Here is a 23314-nt window from a genome sequence, read left to right as displayed (position 1 = left end):
AATAAGATTGTCTTCTGCAGCTAGCGACATAACGTTTTATCCTTATCTGTCCGCCCGCAATGATAAACAACAATACACAGAACGCAGCCTACTTTCATTCATGAACAGCCTGGAGCTCGCAGATTAAATATCAAGCAGACAACAGGTCCCGTTCTTGTGCTTTGTTTGCTACCCAGTCAACGCACCATCCAACCGATGGGAGGTAAGTAGTGATGATAGGATCGTCATTCTCGGAAGACATTATCAGCACATCAGAGATCATAGTAACATCCGCAAAGGAGAATTCGGCCGAGTCTGCTCTGCCCGTAGCATCGCCTGGCAGGAGGTTACTCCAAGCGCTCACCCGGTCACCTTGTCCGATGCTTACACGCAACCCCGGACAGTTTCTTAGTTTCCATTGCGATTGTCCTACATCAATCAAATGCACGACTCCAATGCATTACGGAAGATCCGAATGCGGAAAACCCTTATAGGCGATGTGGGAGGCCCTACGACCCTACTGTCGAAACGGAAATTATGCTCCAATGCTTCATATGTGACGTTCGGACCGAGCTTCATTGGTGATTGGTATCATGAACCTTGCCTAAATCTGAAGCCCTCACCAACTGAGTCAAAGCAGGATGCAAATCTTTCTATAGCGCTTTTCTGGGGACTCCGATTTAGATGGGGAAGAGGAGAACAACCCCAACTTAGCCCGCTGCTCAGCCTTCTATGGTGCAGTGCTTGCATTCTTGACAGTCCGTTCCGTTCATTGTGCGTGGGGACTTTGAGTGCGCACATGATGGCATGGGGCGAGCAGGACAACACTTGGATTGGCATTGGGGGTGCCAACATCGTCAGTTAATCAGAGGACTGAGCAGGGCCGGACATTGGTGACTGCACAGATCCTCGAATGGGATCATCTCCGGGTTCTCAGGTACAGCACCCTGCTAAGCGCCCACTCTCTTGATGTCGAAAGGAATGGGGGTGGCACTTCCTTCAGAATCCGAAAACCAACTGGATGGTTTGAAATCAGCGGGTTCTGCGTCTTGCTCACGTTTAGCAGTAAATCCACCTGCGTAAGCTGGAATTGACTGCCGAAAGGCTCGAAACCCGTTGACCGATAGCACTTTGCGACCAATCGAAGATCCAGGTGATCGTGATATCTTTCTAAGCGAGGTATTTCGATTGTGTTGGCGCCGTTCTGCAGTATAAATCACGTCCGCGGGTCGCTGTCGGTCAGTGTGATGCAATTTTCTTTTGAAGGGGAACCCGACTTTTATGAGCCGGTTCTGGCAAGGTGGAGGCTACCTCTTCAGCCAGACAACCGTTAAACAATAGGCACATCCACTAGGGGCACCTCGCGAGGAACATGCTTTGCACAGGCTTCTTTGCGACCAGACCATCGATGGGATGCAAGCGTATAATAACATGCGGCAGATGATGAAATGTCTGCCTTTTGGCCACGCTTCTCATGAATTGCGCTGATTTGCTGGGGATGGGTTCATTGAGTATATCCGACCGTCGGGACCCTCGGTGGGACGGTTTCAGGGTGATTGTTCGAAATTACACGCATCCGTGCACAACACCCGCGAATAGAACCTGGTGTTTGCCTGCCCTCCCCCGCCTGCTTATTATCCTTGTAGCCTTGCCTGGCCCAATAACCTGACGACCAGTTTTTTTCGTTTCTACGTCTACCGTCCCCTTACCCTCTCATCACGATTCAGGCAGTGTCGCCAACGGCCCGTTTCCCCGCTATTCACCCATTTTTAATTTTACCCGATTCCCCGTCTCCTTCTACTTTGTGTAGTAGAGGCTGGGATCCTGCCACCGTATCCTCTAATACATCCATGGTTGTGCAACAACAGCCCTTCCTAATTTGAATATATACAATCAAGCGACTTTGGGAACTGACTGCGTCGGTGGGGCCGTTAGTGATTGGTGATGGCAATTCAGAGTCCAGATCGATTCATAATAATATTATAATAGTGGCTATATATAAACAAGCACGGAGGCAACAGGCACCTGTCATCGAAACAAACACAAACCGCTGGCATGTCCAAAACGAATCAATCCGCGGTGGATAAGGTTGGTGGTATCCCACAAGGATGATTGACAAGGAGAATTTGACTTGAGTCTGGCAGTAAGTTTTCTTTTTTTTTTGATTCCGGTTAGCCTGCTGGGACCTGTTTTGCGCGGCTCCTGCCACCTCAAACTCAGCCTATCTGCTTTTTTCCTGTCTCGTATAGCCTACCCTTCGTGTTTAACCTTGCCAGTGGAGAGGTTCTTGAATGTCCGAATCCAAGTGCCACGCCCGATCTCAACGGCCTCGCGATCCAACTGGCCCGCTTCTGGATGAGAAGGATGGCCAAGTAACACCTAAACGTATTATCTGGGGTCACAGCCTTGATGACTTTTTTCGCGTTGCTCATATCGAGGGGCGGGGTCTCACCACAATCTGGTCACGAAGTATGCAATGGTTTGGAGAGAACTACGGAGATGAACGGCACAGGTTCGGGCCTCCTCCGAGAAGAAGGAAACCTTGGCCACTTCTGAAACTCCCCAAGCGAATGAAGGTGGAGAGCAGGAAATATGGTTTCGGGGTCGTCGATCCGGGATCGGATTACGATAGTGATGATTACAATAAGTGCCATGTGGTCCTTATTGACGTTGACTCCGATGACGAGGGGGAAACTAGGCCACTCTCTGGCAGAGATGCATTTAGGAAACTTCGTACGTTGACGTATCGATGCTGTATTGATGTGGACCGGGGCTTACATTCATGTACATTTCGCTACCAAGTCGAAAAGGGATTTAACAAGGACTGGCCACCAGGTCGAAGCGAAGTCATCCAAAAGGGCTTAATAGAGAAGATTTCTGTAGAGGATGGACCGAAGCTTGTTGTTTTCAGGGGGGGTATTAATGAAGCTTATTTTCTCGCTAAACTGGACTGCCCTCTTTGTGAAAGCGTTGGAGCACACCTCTGCTCCGAGTGCACCGTTGACCCTCCTCCAGTTATTTATGTTTCCCACTTCCATGCACCAAACCCGTTGTTCATTAAAGACGACTCGACGGCCTGGTTCGCCGATCCTGATATGCCGTGCATATTTAGTGGAGCTCCCATGCGTAGATAAAACCCGCTTTCAATTAATGCCCGTTCACCGACGTTTTCTTTAGGGGTCCTTATCACAATTCAAAAACAATGGGACGTTATCAAGGCACCCTCGGAGGATAGTTCACTCACAGGCGCATTAGGAATCAAGATTCTTAGATTCCCTGGCGGACACCCGACGTTTTACATCATAGATACGGCATGTAAGGCATGCGAAAGGGGGAACTTTTCTGACTGTGAAGTGTGTGGGAAGGACACCACTGAACCTATCTTTTCCAAGTTTGGTGGAAAGTGGGGGCCTTGGTTTGCGGGTGTGATTGGAAATGGAGTGGGAAGGTTGAATGACTTAGGTCTGCCGAACAGCCTCTCGAATTCAGTAGAGCTTCGCATTAACTCTTCTTTCAGGAGACCTGAAAGAGGGAAGTGACGATCCAAAACCTGATGATGCCCTTGTAGCCATGTCTCCAGTGGATTCACCCGAGCCGCCGCTAAAAAGCCCTCCAGGCACTGTCTTGCCGGAATGCACACCAGCAACTGAGGAGAATGGACCAGTCCGATCTCGCCCCAGCCTTGACGAGGAACCACCCGTCGATTTCGTAGGCGATTGCCCAGTCCCTGGAGATGAAAAAGACGAGGAGAGTGACATAGATCCAGCAACCAACATATGGAATTTGCAGCTATCCAAGATGCCGCCTTCCCTGGAGGAAAACATCCCGCCCGAATTCCTTCCTGATATACTAATGGTGGAAGACTGTGGAAACGCCATTCGTTATCACTCGTCGCATGGTGCGCCTATCTCTGACGAGTACTCCTCGGTCCTTGATAAGCCGGTCAAATTCAGACGAGTTTTGCCCTCTCCGGCAGACAATCCCAAGCAAGGATCGCCTTCCTTGACGCAAGCGTTGCGCGTGGCAAAACTGGACCTCTCTTTAAACTATAAGCTGGGGAGGGGGAACCATTCTGACGTTTATCTCGTCTCGCTCAGGTTACCTCATCCACTTTCTGCTCGCACTCCTACTGGAGAAGTCTCAGTTGCTTGCAAAATGGCGCATGATAGGTCTTACAAGGCGCGGCAACTCCTTGAGAACGAAGCGGGGATATACGCTTCGTTCCCTGACGCTATGTCCGAAGGAGGCAATGGCTATGTTCTCTTCACTCCCAAATTCAAGAGCCCTGTCCCTTCTGGTCCTGTGGTCCCGAAATTCTATGGTTACTACAAGCCCGTCTACGATCCAGAGTACTATGCTGAGGAAGAGAAGGATCTTGACCAAGTGCTCAAGGAATGCATGAAAGCATTCATCGAAGGTCTGAGCCCTATTCTCTTGATGGAGCACTGTGGAAGTCAGATCAGTCCATGGCGGATGAGTAATGATAATCGGCAAGTCTATATTTTATTCATCAAAGTTAAGAACTGCCTTGACAAGTAACCAACAGGAACAAGTACATGTCGCTCTTACATCGAATGCATCTTGCAGATTATACACACAAGTCCGCTCATGTTCGTAATGTCGTAGTCCAACCTGGTCCGCTTACACTCCCCCCGCGGAGTCGTAGTCTGAAAGATCCTTCGTTCCGCTTGGTCGACTTTGGTCGCACAATGCACCTATCTCACTATAACAAGCAGCGGGGAGCGCCTGCAGGCAGGAAAGGCGACTATAATTGGGACTGTGGGCAAGATGATGAGTTCCGTGAGCTACAAGGTGAAGTGTGGTGAATAAAAATAAAAAATGCTTCATCTTGTTTGGCGCTTTTCCAGGCACCTTTTGCTATCGATCCACTTTTGCAGAATGTCCTAATATGGCGGAAGTACAAGTCGGTGGCTCTTGCTTCTGTTCACGACTCAGTAAATCTCTTAGTTGTCTCTCAACCACGGTTTTCACCTTTTCTTGTAAAGTGAGACCGCCTAAAGATTTGTTGTGTGACTATTGTGCCATCTAACTCATCCTCATCCTTACTGGAGCGGTTCCGCCTCCGCCACAATCCGTCCTGTACATTTCCTTCTTGTCTCAAACGCAATAAAACCTGCCTTCAGTTTGAGAGTTTTGTGTAGCCAACATGCCTGTGTGGATGCACGCGTTGGGAAGATGTGGAGAGGAAGACATGTCCGCAAACCATCTAACGATGTGAAAGCGCAAAAGGCTGAATGCGCAAGAGTGGAAGCCGGCAGTATCCGTCATATTCCTACAACTATCCAGAAATTAATTCACGAGGTCGACTTATCGCGCCATCAATAACCGAGTTCTCTTCCCGCGCCCTCCCGCTTGCTCGTTATCACACCCGCCCCTTCATCCGCTGTGTTGTACTAGTGCACAGACCGTGGGACTATCCGCATCATCGGCTGCCCTACACCATCTCTCCCCATCCGCTCGTGAATAGACCTCAGTGTTTTTTTTTTCCTGCCCTTTCTCACCTAGTCATTGTCGTACTACGCACCCACCAAACCGTTTGCACCCCCAACCCTGTAATCTGATGACCGGATTTCCACGCTTATGTTGTCCACGATCCGCTTCCTCTCTTGTTCGTGCCATGGTTGCTTTCCGCTTTCCTCTTTCGCTACCTGCATCGGTTTTCGAGTTGTCTAATGCCTTTGTACTCCATCACCTTTGTATTGACACATCACAGTTGTCACAACGACCGTTCAACCCAGGGTTGGACTTGACACTATCAGATCACCTGGTCAAATGGTCAAGTGACAGACACTGAGGGGCGTTATCAGGTTTAGTCTCGAGTTTTCAGCTGCTACCACTCAATCACCAGATCTGGTCCATCTGCCCCTCGTGTTTAGTCTTCCCAGTGAAGACTCTCTCGGATGCGAGAATCCAAGCGTAATGTCCGATTGAAGTGGCTTCGCGATCATGGTAGTCCGCCCCTGGATAAGACGAAAGGAGTTCCCTGTGGCCAACGACCGCCTAATCAATTGATCTGGGGCCATAGTCTTGATGACTTTTTTTGGATTGCTCGTATTGAAGGGATCCTGCCTGGAGCTGCATTTGACGGGGTTGAATGCTTGACAATCTGGTCGCGAAGTATGGTACGAGAATCCAAAGACTCGGGCTACAATGATGACGAGCACAAGAGGGAGCCTCCCCCAAGAAAAAGGAAACCTTGGCCCCTTCTCAAACTTCCTAAGCGAATGAATGCGGAGAGTAGGAAATATGGTTTCGGAGTCATCGATCCGGGATCGGATTATGATAGTGACGATGATGAGTTCAAGTGCCATACGGCCCTTATCGACGTTGACTCCGACAACGAGGAGAAAACTAGGTTACTCTCTAACAGAGATGCGTTCAGGAAACTTCGTACGTATATGTATCGATGTTGATCGGGGCTCACATTCATATCCATTTCATTCCTAAGTCGAAAAGGGATTTAACAAGGACTGGCCACCGGGTCGGGGCCAACTCATCCAGGAGGCTGTAAAGAAGGGGAAGATTTCTATAGATGATGGGCCGAAGCTTCTCGTTTTCAAAGACATCAGTGAGGCTTATTTCCTTGCCAGACGTGACTGCGTTACGTGTTGGAACGTCGGGACGCTCCGTTGTCCCGACTGCACTGTTAATCCTCCTCCAGTTGTCTATGTTGTCCGCTACAATACACGAAAACCGAAGTTCATTGAAGACAGAAAAGGAAAATCGACGGCATGGTTCGCTGATCCCAATATGCTGTGCATATTCAGTATAGCCTTCATGCAACGCAGGTAAAATTCGCCTCTAATTGAAGACTGTCCACTGATTTATGTCCGTTTGTCTGTCCAGGACGAATTCTCCGAGATCAATATTACCGGGACCTTCTCAACCCGTGCGTGCAGGACGGTTCGCTCACAGGAGTATTCGGGACCAAAATCCTTCATTTTTCTGACGGGGAAACGTTTTATGTGATAAATTCGCAATGTAAGACTTGCGATGGGAAAGGCTTTCCCGGCTGTGGAGTATGTGGGAAGGACACTGCTGAACCTATCTTTGCCGAGTTCGATAAGAATGGGAAGGTTTGGTTTGCGGATGCGAACGGAAATAGGGTAAGAGGATTGGATGACCCAGGTCCGTTCAACGTCTTCTCTAGCTCTGTTAGAGTTTCACACCAACCGGAATGTCTCTTCCTTATACAGACCCGAAAGCGGGAAGTGACGACTCGAACGGTGATCATGATTCGAGTATTGATGGCGATCCGAACGATGGTGAAGATCCGATCGGAAGTAATGATTCGAACGTTGGTGACGATTCAAATGCCGGTGACGATCCAAACGTTGGTGACGGTCCAGGCGTTGGCGATGGTCCAGGCGTTGGCGATGGTCCGAACGTTGATGACACTCCTGTAGCCACGCCCCCAGTGAATGCCCTTGAGCCGCAGCTAAGGGGTCTTCCGAAAACTGTCCTACTGGAAAACACACCGGCAACTGGAATGAATGAAACAATTCGATCTCATGCCAAACCCGACGAGTCACTACATGCCAATACAGACAACATCCCAACCGCCGCAGATGAAAAGAGCGAGGAGAGCGACACAGATCCAGCAGTCACAAGCAAAGGGAGTCCATTGCTGATCAAACCTCCTAATATGCCACCTTCCCTGGAGGAAGAAATCCCACCAGAATTCTTTCCCGATATACTAATTGTGAAAGATGCGGCTGGAGGCATCATTCGTTACCACTCGTCAGATCATGCGCCTGTCGCTGATGAGTACTCTTCTATACTTGATAAGCCAGTCAAATTCAGACGAGTTCTGCCCTCTCCGACAGACGATCCCAAGAAACGATCGTCTTCCTTGGCACAAACGTTGCGCGTGGCGGAGCTGCGCCTCTCTCTTAGCTATAAGCTGGGAAGTGGGAGCCATTCTGACGTCTACCTCGTTCCACTCAGATTACCCCGTCCACTTTCTGCTCGAACTCCCACTGGAGAAGTTTCCGTTGCTTGCAAAATGGCACATGATAGGTCCTGTGAGGCACGGGAGCTTCTTGAGAATGAAGCGAGTGTATACGCTTCGCTCCCTAGCCACATGTTCGAAGAGTGGAATGGATATAATCTCCTTACGCCTGAATTCAGGGACCCTGTCCCTGTTGGTCCCGTGGCTCCGAAATTCTTCGGTTACTATAAGGCCACCTACGACCCAGAGTACTATGCTGAGGAAGAGAAGGATCTCGATGAAGAATCCAGGGAAAGCACGAAAGCGTTCATCGAAGGACTGAGCCCTATTCTCTTGATGGAGCACTGTGGGGAACAGATTGATCCAGACGAGATGCCTGAGGATGATCGGTGAATCTCTATCCCACCCGTCCGAGTTAAGAACGATGTTGACAAGTAATCAATAGGGACGAATGCATGTCTCTTTTATACCGAATGCACCTCGAGAACTATAAGCACGGTTCTGCTCATGTTCGTAACATTGTAGTCCAACCTGGACCGCTTACACTCCCGCCATGGCGTCGCAGTCTGAAACACCCTTCGTTCCGCATGGTTGATTTTGGTCGCACAATGTATTTCTCTGATTATATCGAGGAGTGTAGGAGATCGAGGCCAAGGGATGAAAATTGTTATTTTGCGCCACGCGAGGAGAGGAAGACGCTGAAACGGGAATTGCTATACGAGGAATGGTGGGAGTAACAAAAAACTCCCTATCTCGTTTGCTATTGGCCCACCCTGCAAACGTTCCAATCCGACGAAGGCCCAAAATTGCTGGTTCTGCACGACCCACTCAATTTCTGCAACGAGCTAACGCGGCACTCACATGTGCTATCAACACCCGAGTTCTCTCTCCCTTGCGCATTATTACACCCACTGCTTGATCCGCCGTACTGTTCATGTGCTAGTAGCATCATAAGCCGCCATGCCCGACCGTACTAGTGGGTGCAATTATCCCACTGCCATATCAGTACGTGCACAGCTGCTGCTCGTCTCTCCTGGTATTTGTTTCTTTTTTCCTACTTGCTCATTGTCGTACCGCGCGCGCACCTGCCACCGGTACCCACCAACTCCTTTGCAACCTCCGTCCCAGTGGCCCTGATGACCAGTTGCCTACATTTTGACGCTTTTGTCGTCCACCATCAACTTCCTCTTTCTTGTGATGTAGTGTTGTCTGGTTTACTTTTCCTCTTTCCCTGCATGATCAGTTTTCGATTTGTCCAATGTCCTCGTACTCTATCAACATTGTTTGTCCTCGTGTTGATACATCACAGTTGGTCGTCTGCACACGACCGTTTCCCATGTCACTCGATCTTCAGCCACCCAATATCCTTCATATGTATACACACATGCAAAGTCATGCAATTGACATCTTTTCGAAAACTGACTACAGTCATTTGCTTCCGAAATGCACACTTTTCAGGCTTAGCACCTAGATAAGAATTTCGTATGTATAAAAAATTAATAAAAATTACTCAGGGAAAGACCGTCATCTCATCTCTGTGCAGGCAAATTTTGGGAAGAAAATATGGAGTTTCCATGGCGTTATAATGAATCTTCCAAGGGGGATGATTTTGAGGCATGACCTCTGAAGTGCACAGGTGTGGAAAAGGCCATTGCCCAAGTTGCTGATGTGTGCTATCATTGCTAATTATTGATCAGGCATATGGAACCACTGTACACACTGAATTGGGCCCCACATCTTGTTATTGTGCTTCCATGACCCACTTTCTGTTTTTATATGCTGCACTATGGTTGCTGTGACTTTATGCTGCATGTAGTGCCCATTTCAGATCAAATATGCTCAAAAAAGTATTTATCCACTCCCATTGGCACTTGTTCTCCTGTCCTTCTTCAACAATGCCACAAGTGGGGCTCAAGTACACTGTATCATGGATCAATTGAATTGTTAATTTGCTAAAAATGCATATTTCAGTGTTTCCTGAAATAACCATGAAGCCAATGTAGTTAATATTCAGCATCTGTGAAGGCATTATCTAGTGGAATGTTATGCAAAAAAAATGGAGTGAAATGGCCCAGTTGTGGTTGAGAAATTGCCAGTGTGTACATCAGAGGTGTGTGCATTTCAGAGGAAAATGACTGTATTTATACTGGCGGCGTGATGCATGAATCCAAAGTCCACAAATTTACAGTGCTAGCCACTGCCCATGCAGAGAAGGAAACGTGGAAAAACAAAAAGCCGGGGCTTCGAGGTGACAAATACTCACAAACTATTGGCATGTCCAATCGAAAGGTCAATCAGTGTCAGTGAATGTGGCATTTCTGTTTCGGCTTGTCGGTGGGGAGGCAAACTCGACCCAGCTGTGGATGCGAATGTTAGAAGATAACCCCTTTTGGATTACATACAATTCAAATATCAATTAGTTTAATCCAATTCGATCAACTCAATACAAATAACCAGTCACATGCAACAGGATCAAGAACACATTCACTGCGTTTAGAGTAAAATTATCCTGTGTACAATTCCCGTGCTAAATAATGCAGAATCAGTATTATCCTGAGCTGTCCCCTGAGAAATCCCAGGCCCCTGAGCAGGTGCGGGTTCAACTTACGAGACGTGCAAAATCACAGCTGAGTATTTGCCTGGATATAACAGAGCTGTGCACGTGCCTGCCATATCTCTGTTCTGTTCCGTCGTTTCTGCAGTATTCCTGCCCTATCCTGGACCAAGCGCTGCCGCTTTATGGCGAAATTAGTTGATGTCGACTTGTCTTGTTCACAAGTCCCTTTTATTCAGAGGATTTCTTCGACTGAGTCTACATTTGACATTTGACGAGGCTCGTCGATGACAGGAGGACGATCAACACTGTTTCATCGTGCAAATGACTCTCTTTCAAAACCAAACAACCTTATTGTGCGCACTAGTGATGTTGTTGATGCGTGTCGGTAACTCATGCTGATGGATACTGCTGCAGCACTCCATACTTGCCACGAACAGATCATTCCATGATAGGGAAGGGGTTAGCATATCTGAATATCAATACAATGGACATCTGGTAAGCACACGAAAGATAGTAAGTATTATGGATTTAACGTTGGTTTTAATCTTCATAACTTCAAGGGAGATGGATGCTCATGTGCCGATCTCCCAGTGGGCTGGAAACGAGATGTTCTCAGTATCTGTCAGTCTACCGGACAGTGCCTGAAAGATAGTATTGTCATAAAATCATGCAAGACGAAATTCCTCTATCCTCAGGTACGTCGATGGATTAATATTGTTCTCGAGTTCGAAGGAATGAAGTAGTTTGTTGTAGGCACCGAAGCCCATCTTTGCAGTCCACTTCAAATCTTTCTTTGAGCCGCTGCCTCTTTGTGATGGTGTTCTACACATCAGTCAACGCATGAGTCCGGAATTAGTTCATCAGCGCTGGCAAGGTACCTCAGAGGTGGATGCGCCTTTGTGGGTTTCTGAGGGTTGGTGGATCTTAGCAAACGACGGTGCTGGGTCTCACAAGGAGATGGTCAATTTTGAGGTCGTTCCGCGTGCAATTGGACTCCGTATGGCACGCGAAAGTTCTGAATATGGCGGGTACCCCATCGGAGGTTGGGCAACTATATCTTACAACATACTGGTCAGTATACAAATATATTGGGTCATGCTGACATGGCGCTGATGTAAAACTGTCCCCATTTCCAGATGGACGGCTTGATTCAAGCTCTCCGAGACTATCTTACCAAGTACCTTACAGCCGTGCAGACTAACCCTGCCTACCGCCTTCAAGTCGACCTCCCTAGGGACCAGCACGTCCCTGTCTCAGATCCCTCAGGCCCGTGGGACAATCTCGAAATGATGCTATTGGGCTCGCGCATGGCATGTCTGGATCCCAAGCATGATGTACTGAGCGATGCTGGAGCATTCATCAAGGGGATGAGCCTTAGTTTAAAGTTTGAGGCGATGTTTTCAAGTGCTCGCGCATCTCTACCTGGTCCATCTCGAGCACATTAGTTCATAGAATTTTTGGATGTACGTTCTTCAACACCGACTGAAGTGCTTGTCGCACTTTGGAATTTGATGCAAATGTATCGGAGACATAATTTGATCATCTTGGAACCGTCAAGGCATACATTACATGTAGGTAAGGACCACATCAGCTCTGAATTGATGCCAAAACTTCGAGAAATGCTTGTCACATCGAAATGGTTTTCGGATACTGCCGAGCCCCTTCATCTCCACAATCGATCTCCCCCCACGTCTTCACTGTCGACAGATCTCACTCACACGACTAAGCAACCCATGGGCACAAGTCTGTAATGCCCATAAGTAAGGTAGCTGGCTATTTTGTGCTGAAGAATCTGATATATGTAAGTTTCAAAACTTTAGCGGTGTCACTGCAGCAGATGTGGGATCGAGGGCAAGGTGCTCCACGTCAAGACGTGGAATGACCATCTGAATGCTGAAAGGCGAAAGATTAGCCATCAACGCTACTCGGATGTCTTAACAGTGTCTGCATCTGGCTCACTGATGACGGCTGACTCGCCGATGACAACTGGCCCACCGATGTCAGCTTCTGGCTCAAATACTGATGATACCGAAATGATGTTCAACGAGTTCGGAAGTGGCTTATTTCCCCAGCAACCTGAATCTAACAATTCAGAGCCAGATGTATTTCTGGTGCCGCCCTTACCCGGATTTGTGAATGACCACAACGATAACTTATCTCTGGAATTCGAGGCCATACAGCCTGGCAATGATGACTCGGCCGAAGATGACGATGGGTTCCAAACACCCAGCGACAAGGAGTCTACTTCCAGTGGCGTTGACATCGATTCTGGATCTGCACCTCTAGACGAGGCCACCCTTCAGGCTGGGTCTTCTACCGTCCCTTCTCCCATACCTTTGATCCACTCTATCTCTTGGTCGGGTGGTGTGGATGAGAATTCCCCAGACCCTTTCTCATCCCATGCTGACACATGGCCCCGGACATCCTATTCCACAACTCATTATTTAGCACCCATTCGAATTCTCTACCTTTTGGCCATCTGGCTCCATTCCTACCACCATGTCCCATTCCGAATCATAGGGGCCATTTTGTCCATAGTTCAACTTATCCTCAGCGCTGCAAACTTTCATCTGGATCCATCTACAGTCTCCGCCACGACCTTAACGACTGTCCACTCGCACATGTCTGTTGAACCTTCCTTTCAAGTTCTCCCAATATGTCCTGCATGCCAGGAAGTCTACCCTGAGCTTGAAACTACACCGGCACTTTGTACCAAATGTGAGCATAACAACAGGACTATCCCCCTGTTCGAAAATGATGAAAATACACACACGAAAGAGAGGAGCGCAAAGGGACGTGAGCCAAAAATCCGCTTTGCCTTCAAATCCGTCAGCGAACAGCTTCGTGAGTTATTGCAGGAACCTGGGATGGAGGATCTCCTTGATCGGTGGCGTACATTACCTGACCGGCATCCGGAGCTGGGTATATATCAAGATATCTTCGATGGCCGTGTTGCCCACTCAATTCTGGGCCATGATGGGTCCCCTTTCTTTCGCAATGAACCTGAAGATCATGAGATGGGTCCTAATGGAGAGCTCCGTATTGGTCTCACACTTGGTACTGACTGGCAAGTATTCCCCTTTCATCACGGTTGAGTTGGACCAAAACAAACATCTTAGGTTCTCGTATCGTCGATCTCAGCAGTCTGCATCGCATTCATCAGGGCCAATTTCGCTATGTGTAGCGAATCTCCCCCCTCATGTCAAGTAAGTCTCAATTTCAATCGCTTCGGATGTATCTCTAAGGGTCCAACAGGTATAAAACATCCAATCTTTTCCTTGTGGGTATCATCCCCGGCCCCAAGGAACCAAGCCCCAATCAGGTCCAACGGTACATGAGACCACTAATCAACGATCTTCTCCACCTGTGGGAGAAATGAATTATGGTTGAGACCCGCAAGTGTCCTCAAGGCAGGTGTGTCCGTGCTGTGCTGCTGTGTGTTGTTTGTGACGCACCTGCGGCACATAAGCTTGGAGGGTTTGGCTCCCATAGCCACACTATGTTCTGCACTCGCTGCTGGGTGACGCTGTCTCAAAAGAATGAGTTAGAGGCTCTTCGTGTTGGAGGTATGTGATGTCGTCTGTCCCATCTCTATACCTGAAATGTTGTCTTAGGTTTCCGGCATCGTTCTAATGAAGAGCATCGCAGAATGGGAGAGATATACCAAGATCTCCCAACGAGAACTTTGAAGGAGAAACATGCCACACAACACTCTAACCAGTGGTCAGAGTTGTCACATCTCCCATATTTCGACTTGTGCAGGATGATAGTAGTCGATCCGATGCATAACCTTATTCTTGGTACAATGCAAGAAAGCCATGGTGCAACCTTCACACTGACGGTATATAATCTAGGTCTTAGTAAAAACCATTTCTATCATATGTGGATCACTCAAAATATCATCCGGCCTAAACATGAGCTCATCCAACTTCACGCCCTGCTTTCAAAAGTATGATCCATCCTTTTCAGTGTGTCACAGATTCGGGTTAGGTACTGATGTATCTCAGTTCACGGTTCCAGGACACATGGCTACACTTCCAACTGCTGTTGGGGAGCCAGCAGGAGGCTCGCTGACTGCTGATCAGTGGTTGCTCATGGCGACGGTTTTTGGACCAGTTACAGTGTGTTTCTAGTATATCCCTTGGCGATCTCTCTCCGCTAATCTTTCAACTAGGTCCCTTTGATATGGGACACACATCTATCACAGGATGCAGATTGTGCACGAGAAGCCTGTGTGCATTCAATTAATAATCGTCTTGCCAAGAAGGCTCAGGAGAAGAAGGATGCCAAGGAGAGACGCAAGCAAGCTAAATTACTGAAGGAAATGGCACAAGAGTCATTGGTATGTCATGAACTTGAATTTTTGAACGGAGTACTAGTATAAACTCCAACATTAGTCTGCCAATACTCAACCCCACCAAGGGCCTTCATCACATGAGGTTGCCTCACGTACAACTGCAACCTCTACAAAGTCGGGAAAATCGCGTGGACGCACAAATAAGAAATCCTCTACTGTTGCTACAGGCGATTTGCCCTCAAATCTACATCCTGATGAGCCAGCGAACTTTTCCAATCTCACAATGGCTCTCAAGTGTTGGTTGTCTCGCAGAATTACGGAGGCGCAGATAATTGAAGGCGAAAGATATATGCTGGGTTACCTCAAAGGCGTTCTGGAGGTAAGTAATTACCCGTGAAATTGGAATACTGGATCCCACTTTATACAATAGATTTTCGGTCCTGATATGATTAAACCCAATCATCACTATGCCGTTCACACAGCCGAGTTCATCCGCGACTTTGGTCCTGTATACGGTTTCTGGACGTTCCTCTTCGAGCGTCTCAATAAAGTCCTCAAAAGTTACAAGTCCAATAACCATGGATGTGGACAATTGGAGGTCTCCTTCTTTCGTGAGTTTCACCGTGCAAACCAGGTGTCACAGATAGTATGTCCTGATATATACATATCCTTGCTGGTCACAACCAAGCTGATGAAATCCCTTCAGCTCAACGAGGCATCCCGGTCATCCAATGCGGTTGAGAGTTCAGCTGCGATGTTATTGATGAATGCGAGCCGCGATGATCGAGGCACTGTGCAAGCGTTAGCAAGGGAGCTTGAAGATAAGAGGATAGATGGTAAGGTTCGCTAGACTGCCAGCCCTGTCACATTTGACCCACTCCAGACATCAGAGGAAGTACCGCTACAAATGGTCTTGTTGGGCCCTGCTCCAAAGAGAAAGGTTGAACTAACCATTTCCGAATCTCTCTCGATAATCAATCATCTCAAACGTCGAAATTCCACTCTGAAGCTGCATCAGTACACTGCGCCGAGCCCCGAACCGAATAGTATTCCACTGCCAACCCATTGCTGGAATCACCATTATGTTGTAGTTCATTCGAGAAGATACCTTGCGTCACAGTCAGCAAAGAATCCTCGAAGCTCGCTGGTTGAGGTGGAACTTGCAGGCCAGCGTTATTGCGGGGAGCTCACTCAAGTTTTATCATTTGACGAGGACTTAGGTCTCAGCGGTAAAAGAGTATCCTTTGGGTACGTCAAATGGTTCGCTCCATATCAGCCTCAGAACCCAACGGTTTGGACACCATTGTATGTTGGGACTTTGTTTGTGTTTCACCTCACTCAAAACCCGTTTAACAGCGAAAAGAATGCTCATATCAAACAATGGCATGCCGGAATGTGGTGGAATGGTGGAGCATTGACCATCATCGCCTTAGACTGCATAATCAGCCATCTCGCGCGACTGGAGGTAGAGGTGGGTGGTGTCAAACTCTGGGTGACCATCACCATCGATCCCGTAAGTTCGATATCTAAACTTGGGCTCTAACGATCGGAATAGCTGATGATGTTTACTTCCTCTAGCATGGAGAAGGCATATAGCATAATAGTATGTAGTCTGAGGAAAACAAAATTTTGTCGCCCAATATATGTTGTTGTTTGTTTATGTTGTCACTTCAATATGTCGATGTTCGACCACCTCCCGCCGTTTGTGCCACCAGAGTCTTTTGTCCAAGCAACAAGCAACCTCTTTTCAACCCAGAGGCATGCAGCAGCCCTGTATGCGATGTACCTCACTGGCACGCACTTCTGACTATCCAGCATCTGACACATTATTTTTGCATTCCCACACCGCACATAGCTGAGGCTTGAGTTATTTTACAGCGGTTTTGTTGCGCGTGTACTTAACTAACGGTAGTAGTACTAGCACTAGTACCGGGAGCAGACTGGTGTTCTTGCTCTTCAAGTTGTCGAACGATTTCCAGATCTGGCCCATCCACTAACGTATCCGCGACATCCATAGCATCCCACCAGGGTAAGGTTTCAGTGATTCTCATCTTCTCCTCCACTTCCGCCTTGATTACCGGGCTCGTTAGGGATCTTGGGATTGGCAGCCTTGGGAGTCGCTGTGAAAATGTGTTGCCATCGTAATTTGCATGTTTTGCAGGTTTGTGGGTGTTTTGGGCATGCATTCTCTTGCGCTTCAGGCATGCCCTCGCTTCCATCTCTAACCTGCGACTTTTATCCGAGGCATAAAGGAATTTCACAAACTTAGTATATAAGTTAGTGTCCTGGTAAGTTTCAAAGTTTTGGGTTATGACTCACCTTGGCGCTTCTCCACAGGTTTTGTCTGCGGACCAGGATTTTTTCATGCCTCAGGCCTTCGGTGGTTGGGGTCTCGACTTCCGTGTCGTTGTCGGAAGACATATGGTCAGTAAGTATAACCGACTCCATCTCGTCCTCCGTGGCTTTGACTTTACCCACTAACCCTCCTATGCCTTCACGTCTCCTGGCGGCTTTCTGGAGACAAACTTGATTAACATTAATATTGCCAGTCATCAGGCAAGGATCGGCATACTGCTTTCAATCGTGCCATAGTCGTGTTTCTTTGTTGCGAGTTTGCCAGACTTTGACGACCGGCTTCCGTCTGTGATCTTTTCCACTTCAATTTGAGGGAATTGAAGTACTGCTCAGCTGCGTTATGAACATCACTCTGATCAATCCTTCGTTCATCAATGTAGGCCTTTATCATCTGTGCTGGGTGTCAGGAGTTGTGCAAGGGTATGGGTCACTTTCACGCACTGAATCATTCATACTGAACCTAACTGTTTCGCTGATCACTCGTTGATTGATTTTTTCCTTAACTCCCAACTGCCAGTTCGGGATCAGGAGGGGGTCCCCATTTTCTCTGCATGGTGTGGGAGCACCCTCTGGCAAAGGTGAAGGAAGATCTTCAGCATTTGGCTTTCGTATATTGCAGCCAATCACGTCACGTAGTGCCTTTCGCACTGGGTCCTGGAACCCAACGCTGGATCAGTTGGGCCCCTCAGCTGGTATATGCGACTCACCCGTCCGTTCGCCGGCCACTTGTCCTTTGCCTGGCCTCTCCTGCTGCTTGGCTCAGTATGACTGTTTGTGGTGGCGCTGGTGGTATTTTCGTTCACTTGTTGCGATAACTGTTCTAATTGTTGCGCCATAGTTATCATTTTTTCGTCTACCTGCTTTTGGACGAAATCATTTATCAACTTTTCGAAAGCTTCCTGAGTGGGTGGGGGTCCATATGGCGCAAGGTTATTAACCGGACTTGCATCCTGGAAGTGAGTGCCAGGACTCGCAAAACTTTGGCTCATGGAATACTGTTGCATTATAGCGGGGGTCGGCATACCTGAAGCATATCACGTAAGTGCTGGTTTCTCAGTGGTTTCAGGCAACTTACCAGGAGGATTCTGGCTGTAGGGAGGTCCTCTACTGTTTTGATGATAATTTGCAAGAGTCGGAGCAGCACTTGGGATACCTAAAACGTGTTTGGTAAAGATTTTTAGCGGTCTTTTCTGCCCTATTATTCATCTGTTAACACCCACTCATGTTTAGTCCATAATGGCTTGATCCTGACCATGGAATGGACGATGGGGATGGGGAAAATGCAGCGTGGGGGCCCAGGGGGGCATATGTGCCAGATGTCCCGGTACTGGTTGCATGTCCGTACAGGTCCAGCTGAGGGGCGGAGTTGGTTCTGCTCATTGGGGAGGGCGAGGTGGATGGGGCATTGAGGTCGTTTCCTTCAGGACTGGTACTAGTAGTACTAGTACTGTTTGGCGTGTTCATCACTCCGTTCTTCTGTACATCCAATGAGGAAAGCGCAAAGGGGCAAGCAGCTGGCGCACGAATAATAATTAATACCAATATATTAATACTAATTGTATCCGGTTCGGATCCAAAAGCCCCAGTTTCGGGCTCTTATTCCGAGTCTGTAATATCCCATGAAATATTCAGTCACGTTTACTACCAGACCTGGTCGTTGCCCCACTAAATCCGGTCAGTGCAATCACTGTGCTATCCTCTGTCAAAGTGTGTGGGAGTTTCTGAAATATTCTGCGCTTGCTCTGCAATCATCAAGTGTGCGATACACCAGAGGATATTAGTAATATTTCTGTACTATCCGACCGTGGATAATCTTCCCCTAAACGCAGTGAATGCTACAAGGCTTCCCCTCACTTTCCTATTCAATTTTCAGACTTTCCCATCAATTCAGTTCTCATTATTTCTCAGGTCTCCAAAAGTATTTTCCATTTTTCTCCATCATTTCTTCCTCAATTTCACAAATAATTATATATCCTGAAAGCACTTCAAAGGCACTACAGTTCCTGAATTTTTTTGATTTTTCCCTAATTATTTTTTTCAACTTTTTGGAAGTCCCTATTTTTCAAATTTTCCTCATTTCCCTCTATATTCCCCCCTCATTCTCCCCCTCATTTCCCCCCTCATTTCCCCCCTCATTCTCCCCCATTTCCCCTTCCTCCATATTCTGCAAGTCCGAAAGTGATTAAGTTGCCAGATTAATCATATATCAGGCCATAAATTTTGACTGTGTATTGGTGAGTCTCAGTGTCCTTGATGTATAGTATAGTGTTTGACCTAAATGTTAAGTAGTGTCTTTGTCACGACCCGGCAATTCCCACAGTCAGGTGATCACTCCCCACATCTTCTCCCTCCCCTGCTTCGACCCCGTCAACCCCACTGCCCGCCTGACGCCGCCTGAACAAGCCCGTCACCCTTCCCCGTCACCGCTACCTGTTTCCACGGCCCGTCACGGGCCTACGAGTCTTTCCTTATCATGCTCGTTTATCTTGACGGCCGTGCACGGCCGTCCTTCTCCCACACTCTTTGTTTGTTTTTGTTCCTTCTTAACCCCGCCCGCAATCTCCGTGAGATCTGGCGACTTATTTCTATTCATTCCGTTATACTTAAATACCGGTTGTACGCTACCTCGTACTTTAGTTCGAAAATCAACTAGGGTTACCCCCTGCACTCTCTGTCTGACCCAGTTGCACCTCCTGCCTCCTGAAATATCGGGGCCACATCAAGTACGAGGCGCAACGCTCACAAATGAGTCGTTGAAGCCGAAACCCCTTCCGCCGCGATTGTCATCCCCGCCCTTGACGGGCTGTTACACCGAAGCAGCGGACCTTAACGGTCGCCGACGGCGAGTCACGGTAACATTTCCCACGCCCTGACAGTCTTGTTGTGTTAGTCTTGTGGTAGGAGGTATTCATGGGGAGTGTTCCCTCTTTTTTTTTTCCTTTTCATTTTCAAATGCTCCAGGAGCTCCCAGAAGCTTCTCACCCCTATACATTTTGAAGCATTAAATTGTATTTACTGGATATGTTTGTGCACAAAGCAATGCTCCATGCCCTCCTGGGAGTGCCCTGGAGTACCTGACCAACTCCAGAGGAAATGAGCTGTTCCTGGACCGGCCAATCTACTCCTGATTCTCCCAGTGCTCCCCATACTCCGGAGCACTCAGGAACATAACAATTTTTTGCTGATGAAGCAAGGTAGACAAGCAAAAACTTCAACAAAAAACAGCATGCAGGCCAAAGGAACGAGACTAAGGAAGAGAAACAAGGGAAACGTCTTCAGCAGAGGATGAGGTAGAAGAGGGCTAGAGCCCTGTAGCATGGGCGGATGAAAAACAGGCACAGGATTCATCTGAAGAAATTGACCCAAGAATGCAGTGGCAATAAACCTGAATCGGCATGACTGTAACCTCGGAAGGCACAGTATGCATAAGGCCGACAGCGGGTACGGCACATAAGATAAAGCATCACCGGGGAAAGTGCCAAGCGCGAAAGAAAAACAGAAAGAGAGCGTTTAGTCCGACCGCACACAAGTCTAATTTAATCTCGTACCTCCATTAAATATCAATTAATTTAAGAGTGAATCAGATTTCCAAGGAATCATGATTCATTGACGGATGTATGTTTCAGGAAATTGATGCAGATCCTATTATTATGTGGCCATGACAGGGGATTTGGAGCGGACGTTGGATATGACTCCTGTCACTTGCGAATCGTGCAGGCCGGGAGGATTTTCCCCCATGAGACACCAAGCTTACAGCTCATAGGCTGTGTGCAAATTCACGGATGAGGGCGTAAGCCACACTGAGAATCGTGAACAATGGGGGCAGCTAGAAAACGGTTCTTTATGAAATATAACGCAAGCGACTTCATCTATTCATCAAAGATATACAACTTCCTGGTTTAGCGTTATCTTTGCCAATGAAAGCGTTTCTCCGTAAGACGATCAGTCAATAAGATCAATCCATTTCGTTCATGGTGTAAGCGTGGCTACGAGAGACCGGGTCGCCGGCCGACAGCAAGGCTGCACGCAGGCGAACCCTCCGTTCATTAAGGGCTTGGAGACTTCAGAAAGAAATTCTCGCTCAGTTGAGTCCCCGAAAAGAGGGATGACTACTTACCCGTCACGGCGGAACAAATGTCCGAGCTCATGTATCCCAGCATTCACGAGGGCAGATCCCGCACCTGAAGCGAAACCATTAAAGGCCTGACTACCAATGCCACGTTCCTCGAAAGCGCGCCCGTCGAGTGCCGCGAGCCTGTGAATGATGGGATACAGTTCAACTTGTTGCATCGAAATTATGTGATTGCGCACTCACTCGTCACGGTGGTGGAACAAATGTTCGATTCCAGTTACCCCAGCATTCACGAGGCCAGATCCCACACCTGAAGCGACACCGTTAATGGCCTGGCTACCATACCCACGTTCTGCGAAAGCGCGCCCGTCGAGTGCTGCGAGCCTGCGAATGATGGGACACCGTTCAACTTGCTGCAACGAAATTATGTGAGTGCGCACTTACTCGTCACGATGGTGGAGCAAATGTTCGATTCCAGTTACCCCAGCATTCACGAGCCCAGATCCCACACCTGAAGCGACGCCATTGATGGCCTGGCTACCATACCCACGTTCTCCGAAAGCGCGCTCGTCGAGTGCTGCGAGCCTGTGAACGATGGGATACAGTTCAACATGTTGCATTGAAGTTTTGTGACTGCGCACTCACTCGTCACGGTGGTGGAGCAAATGTTCGATTTCATTTACTCCGGCATTCACGAGGCCAGATCCCACACCTGAAGCGAAACCGTTAATGGCCTGACCACCAGCGCCACGTTCCTCGAAAGCGGGCCTGTCGAGTACCGCAAGCCTGCGAATGATGGGACACCGTTCAACTTGTTGCATTGGAATTATGTAACTGCGCACTCACCCGTCACGGTGATGGAAGAAATGTTCGATTCCATTTACCCCAGCGTTCACGAGGCCAGATCCCACACCTGAAGCGAAACCATTGACGGCAGAACTACCGGCGCCACGATCCCCCAAAGCGCGCCCGTCGAGTGCCGCGAGCCTGCGAATGATGGGACGCCGTTCAACTTTTTGCATTGAAGTTAATGTGACTGCGTACTCACTCGTCACGGTGATGGAAGAAATGTTCGATTCCATTTACCCCAGCATTCACTAGGCCAGACCCCACACCTGAAGCGAAACCATTAACGGCGGAACTACCAGCGCCACGGTCCCCCAAAGCGCGCCCGTCGAGTGCCGCGAGCCTGTTAATGATGGGACACCGTTCAACTTGCTGCATTGAAATTATGTGACTGCGCACTCACTCGTCACGGTGGTTGAGCAAATGTTCGATCCCAGTTACCCCAGCATTCACGAGGCCAGATCCCACACCTGAAGCGAAACCGTTGATGGCCTGACCACCAGCGCCACGTTCCTCGAATTCGCGCCCGTTGAGTGCCGCGAGCCTGTGAATGATGGAACACAGCTCAACTTGTTGCACTAAGATTATGTGACTCTGCACTCACCCGTTACGTGCATGCTTCGGCTTCGAACCATGGCGATGATGACCATGATGATGATGGTGGTGGTGGTGGTGGTGGCGGAATGGATGGAACCGTTGAGCAATAACCCCGTTCAACCTGTTGGAACAACATTTGATGATCAGCTCCTCCGCAGACACTAACACAGTAAATGTTTGCGACTCACTCGTCACGGGCCTCTTCAGGAGCGCGGTTGAAAATGGACTTCCCGCCATCGGTGCGCTCTTGGTTGGCATTGGCAGCGGAAGGCGCCTCAACAACAAGCGGCGCGGCGAAAGTGGGGGCAGCAAGGAGAGCAGCAACAGCGATGGAAGTGGAGGTACGCATTGTGGATTGATTTTAGAATATAATCAAGACAAGGACGTGAATTTGGCGTGGTGTTCGCGAAGCGTAAGGATAATGCAAACTTAAGTGAAATCAATATGTGCATCCTGACTGGGGAGATCTCGCTTACTGTGGCCTGCACAGAAAGTCCCAAAAGGAAGATTTGAACAAAGAGAAGAAGAAAGCTTGCAACGAACGAGTTGTTGTGGGACTGAGACCAGCAGTGCAGAACCGAGAGCCTTGAAACTTTCCCCTCTTTATCCCATCTCAAGTGCTGTGTTTCTTTGTGGCCG

General features: G+C 48.4%; 6 protein-coding genes across 6 annotated transcripts; 5 read left to right on the top strand and 1 right to left on the bottom strand.

Annotated features, from left to right (window-relative positions):
- Nucleotides 1–421: 421 nt before the first annotated feature.
- Nucleotides 422–1320, top strand: EI90DRAFT_3015472 (uncharacterized protein; the record flags this gene model as incomplete). The annotated part of the gene is made up of 3 exons (XM_039056900.1): nt 422–753; nt 800–1058; nt 1246–1320. The coding sequence occupies 3 exons, from the start codon at nt 422–424 to the stop codon at nt 1318–1320; spliced, it is 666 nt and encodes a 221-aa protein (XP_038917639.1).
- An 835-nt stretch (nt 1321–2155) lies between these two features.
- On the top strand, nt 2156–5127 carry EI90DRAFT_3052617 (uncharacterized protein). The gene is made up of 5 exons (XM_039059960.1): nt 2156–2712; nt 2782–3105; nt 3157–3441; nt 3497–4469; nt 4526–5127. The coding sequence occupies exons 1-5, from the start codon at nt 2271–2273 to the stop codon at nt 4803–4805; spliced, it is 2304 nt and encodes a 767-aa protein (XP_038917638.1). The 5' UTR covers nt 2156–2270; the 3' UTR covers nt 4806–5127.
- A 644-nt stretch (nt 5128–5771) lies between these two features.
- Nucleotides 5772–7253, top strand: EI90DRAFT_588482 (uncharacterized protein). Its single transcript, XM_039067835.1, has 5 exons — nt 5772–6390; nt 6449–6568; nt 6662–6788; nt 6847–7128; nt 7197–7253. The coding sequence occupies exons 1-4, from the start codon at nt 5901–5903 to the stop codon at nt 6947–6949; spliced, it is 840 nt and encodes a 279-aa protein (XP_038917637.1). The 5' UTR covers nt 5772–5900; the 3' UTR covers nt 6950–7128; nt 7197–7253.
- A 392-nt stretch (nt 7254–7645) lies between these two features.
- Nucleotides 7646–8688, top strand: EI90DRAFT_2916492 (uncharacterized protein; the record flags this gene model as incomplete). Its single annotated transcript, XM_039054587.1, has 2 exons — nt 7646–8340; nt 8397–8688. 2 exons carry the CDS (start codon nt 7646–7648, stop codon nt 8686–8688), a joined length of 987 nt encoding a protein of 328 aa, XP_038917636.1.
- Nucleotides 8689–12505: 3817 nt separating this feature from the next.
- On the top strand, nt 12506–13603 carry EI90DRAFT_3121987 (uncharacterized protein; the record flags this gene model as incomplete). Its single annotated transcript, XM_039063455.1, has 1 exon — nt 12506–13603. The coding sequence occupies one exon, from the start codon at nt 12506–12508 to the stop codon at nt 13601–13603; it is 1098 nt and encodes a 365-aa protein (XP_038917635.1).
- A 7670-nt stretch (nt 13604–21273) lies between these two features.
- On the bottom strand, nt 21274–23024 carry EI90DRAFT_3121984 (uncharacterized protein; the record flags this gene model as incomplete). Its single annotated transcript, XM_039063454.1, has 9 exons — nt 21274–21415; nt 21476–21616; nt 21677–21817; nt 21878–22018; nt 22079–22219; nt 22281–22421; nt 22482–22622; nt 22683–22796; nt 22864–23024. The coding sequence occupies 9 exons, from the start codon at nt 23022–23024 to the stop codon at nt 21274–21276; spliced, it is 1263 nt and encodes a 420-aa protein (XP_038917634.1).
- Nucleotides 23025–23314: the final 290 nt, after the last annotated feature.

This window comes from Cantharellus anzutake, assembly GCF_015039405.1.
Source record: "Cantharellus anzutake strain C23 chromosome Unknown EI90scaffold_17, whole genome shotgun sequence".
In the NCBI taxonomy this organism is placed as follows: Eukaryota; Fungi; Basidiomycota; class Agaricomycetes; order Cantharellales; family Hydnaceae; genus Cantharellus; species Cantharellus anzutake.
This window is presented reverse-complemented; position numbering and strand designations above follow the sequence as displayed.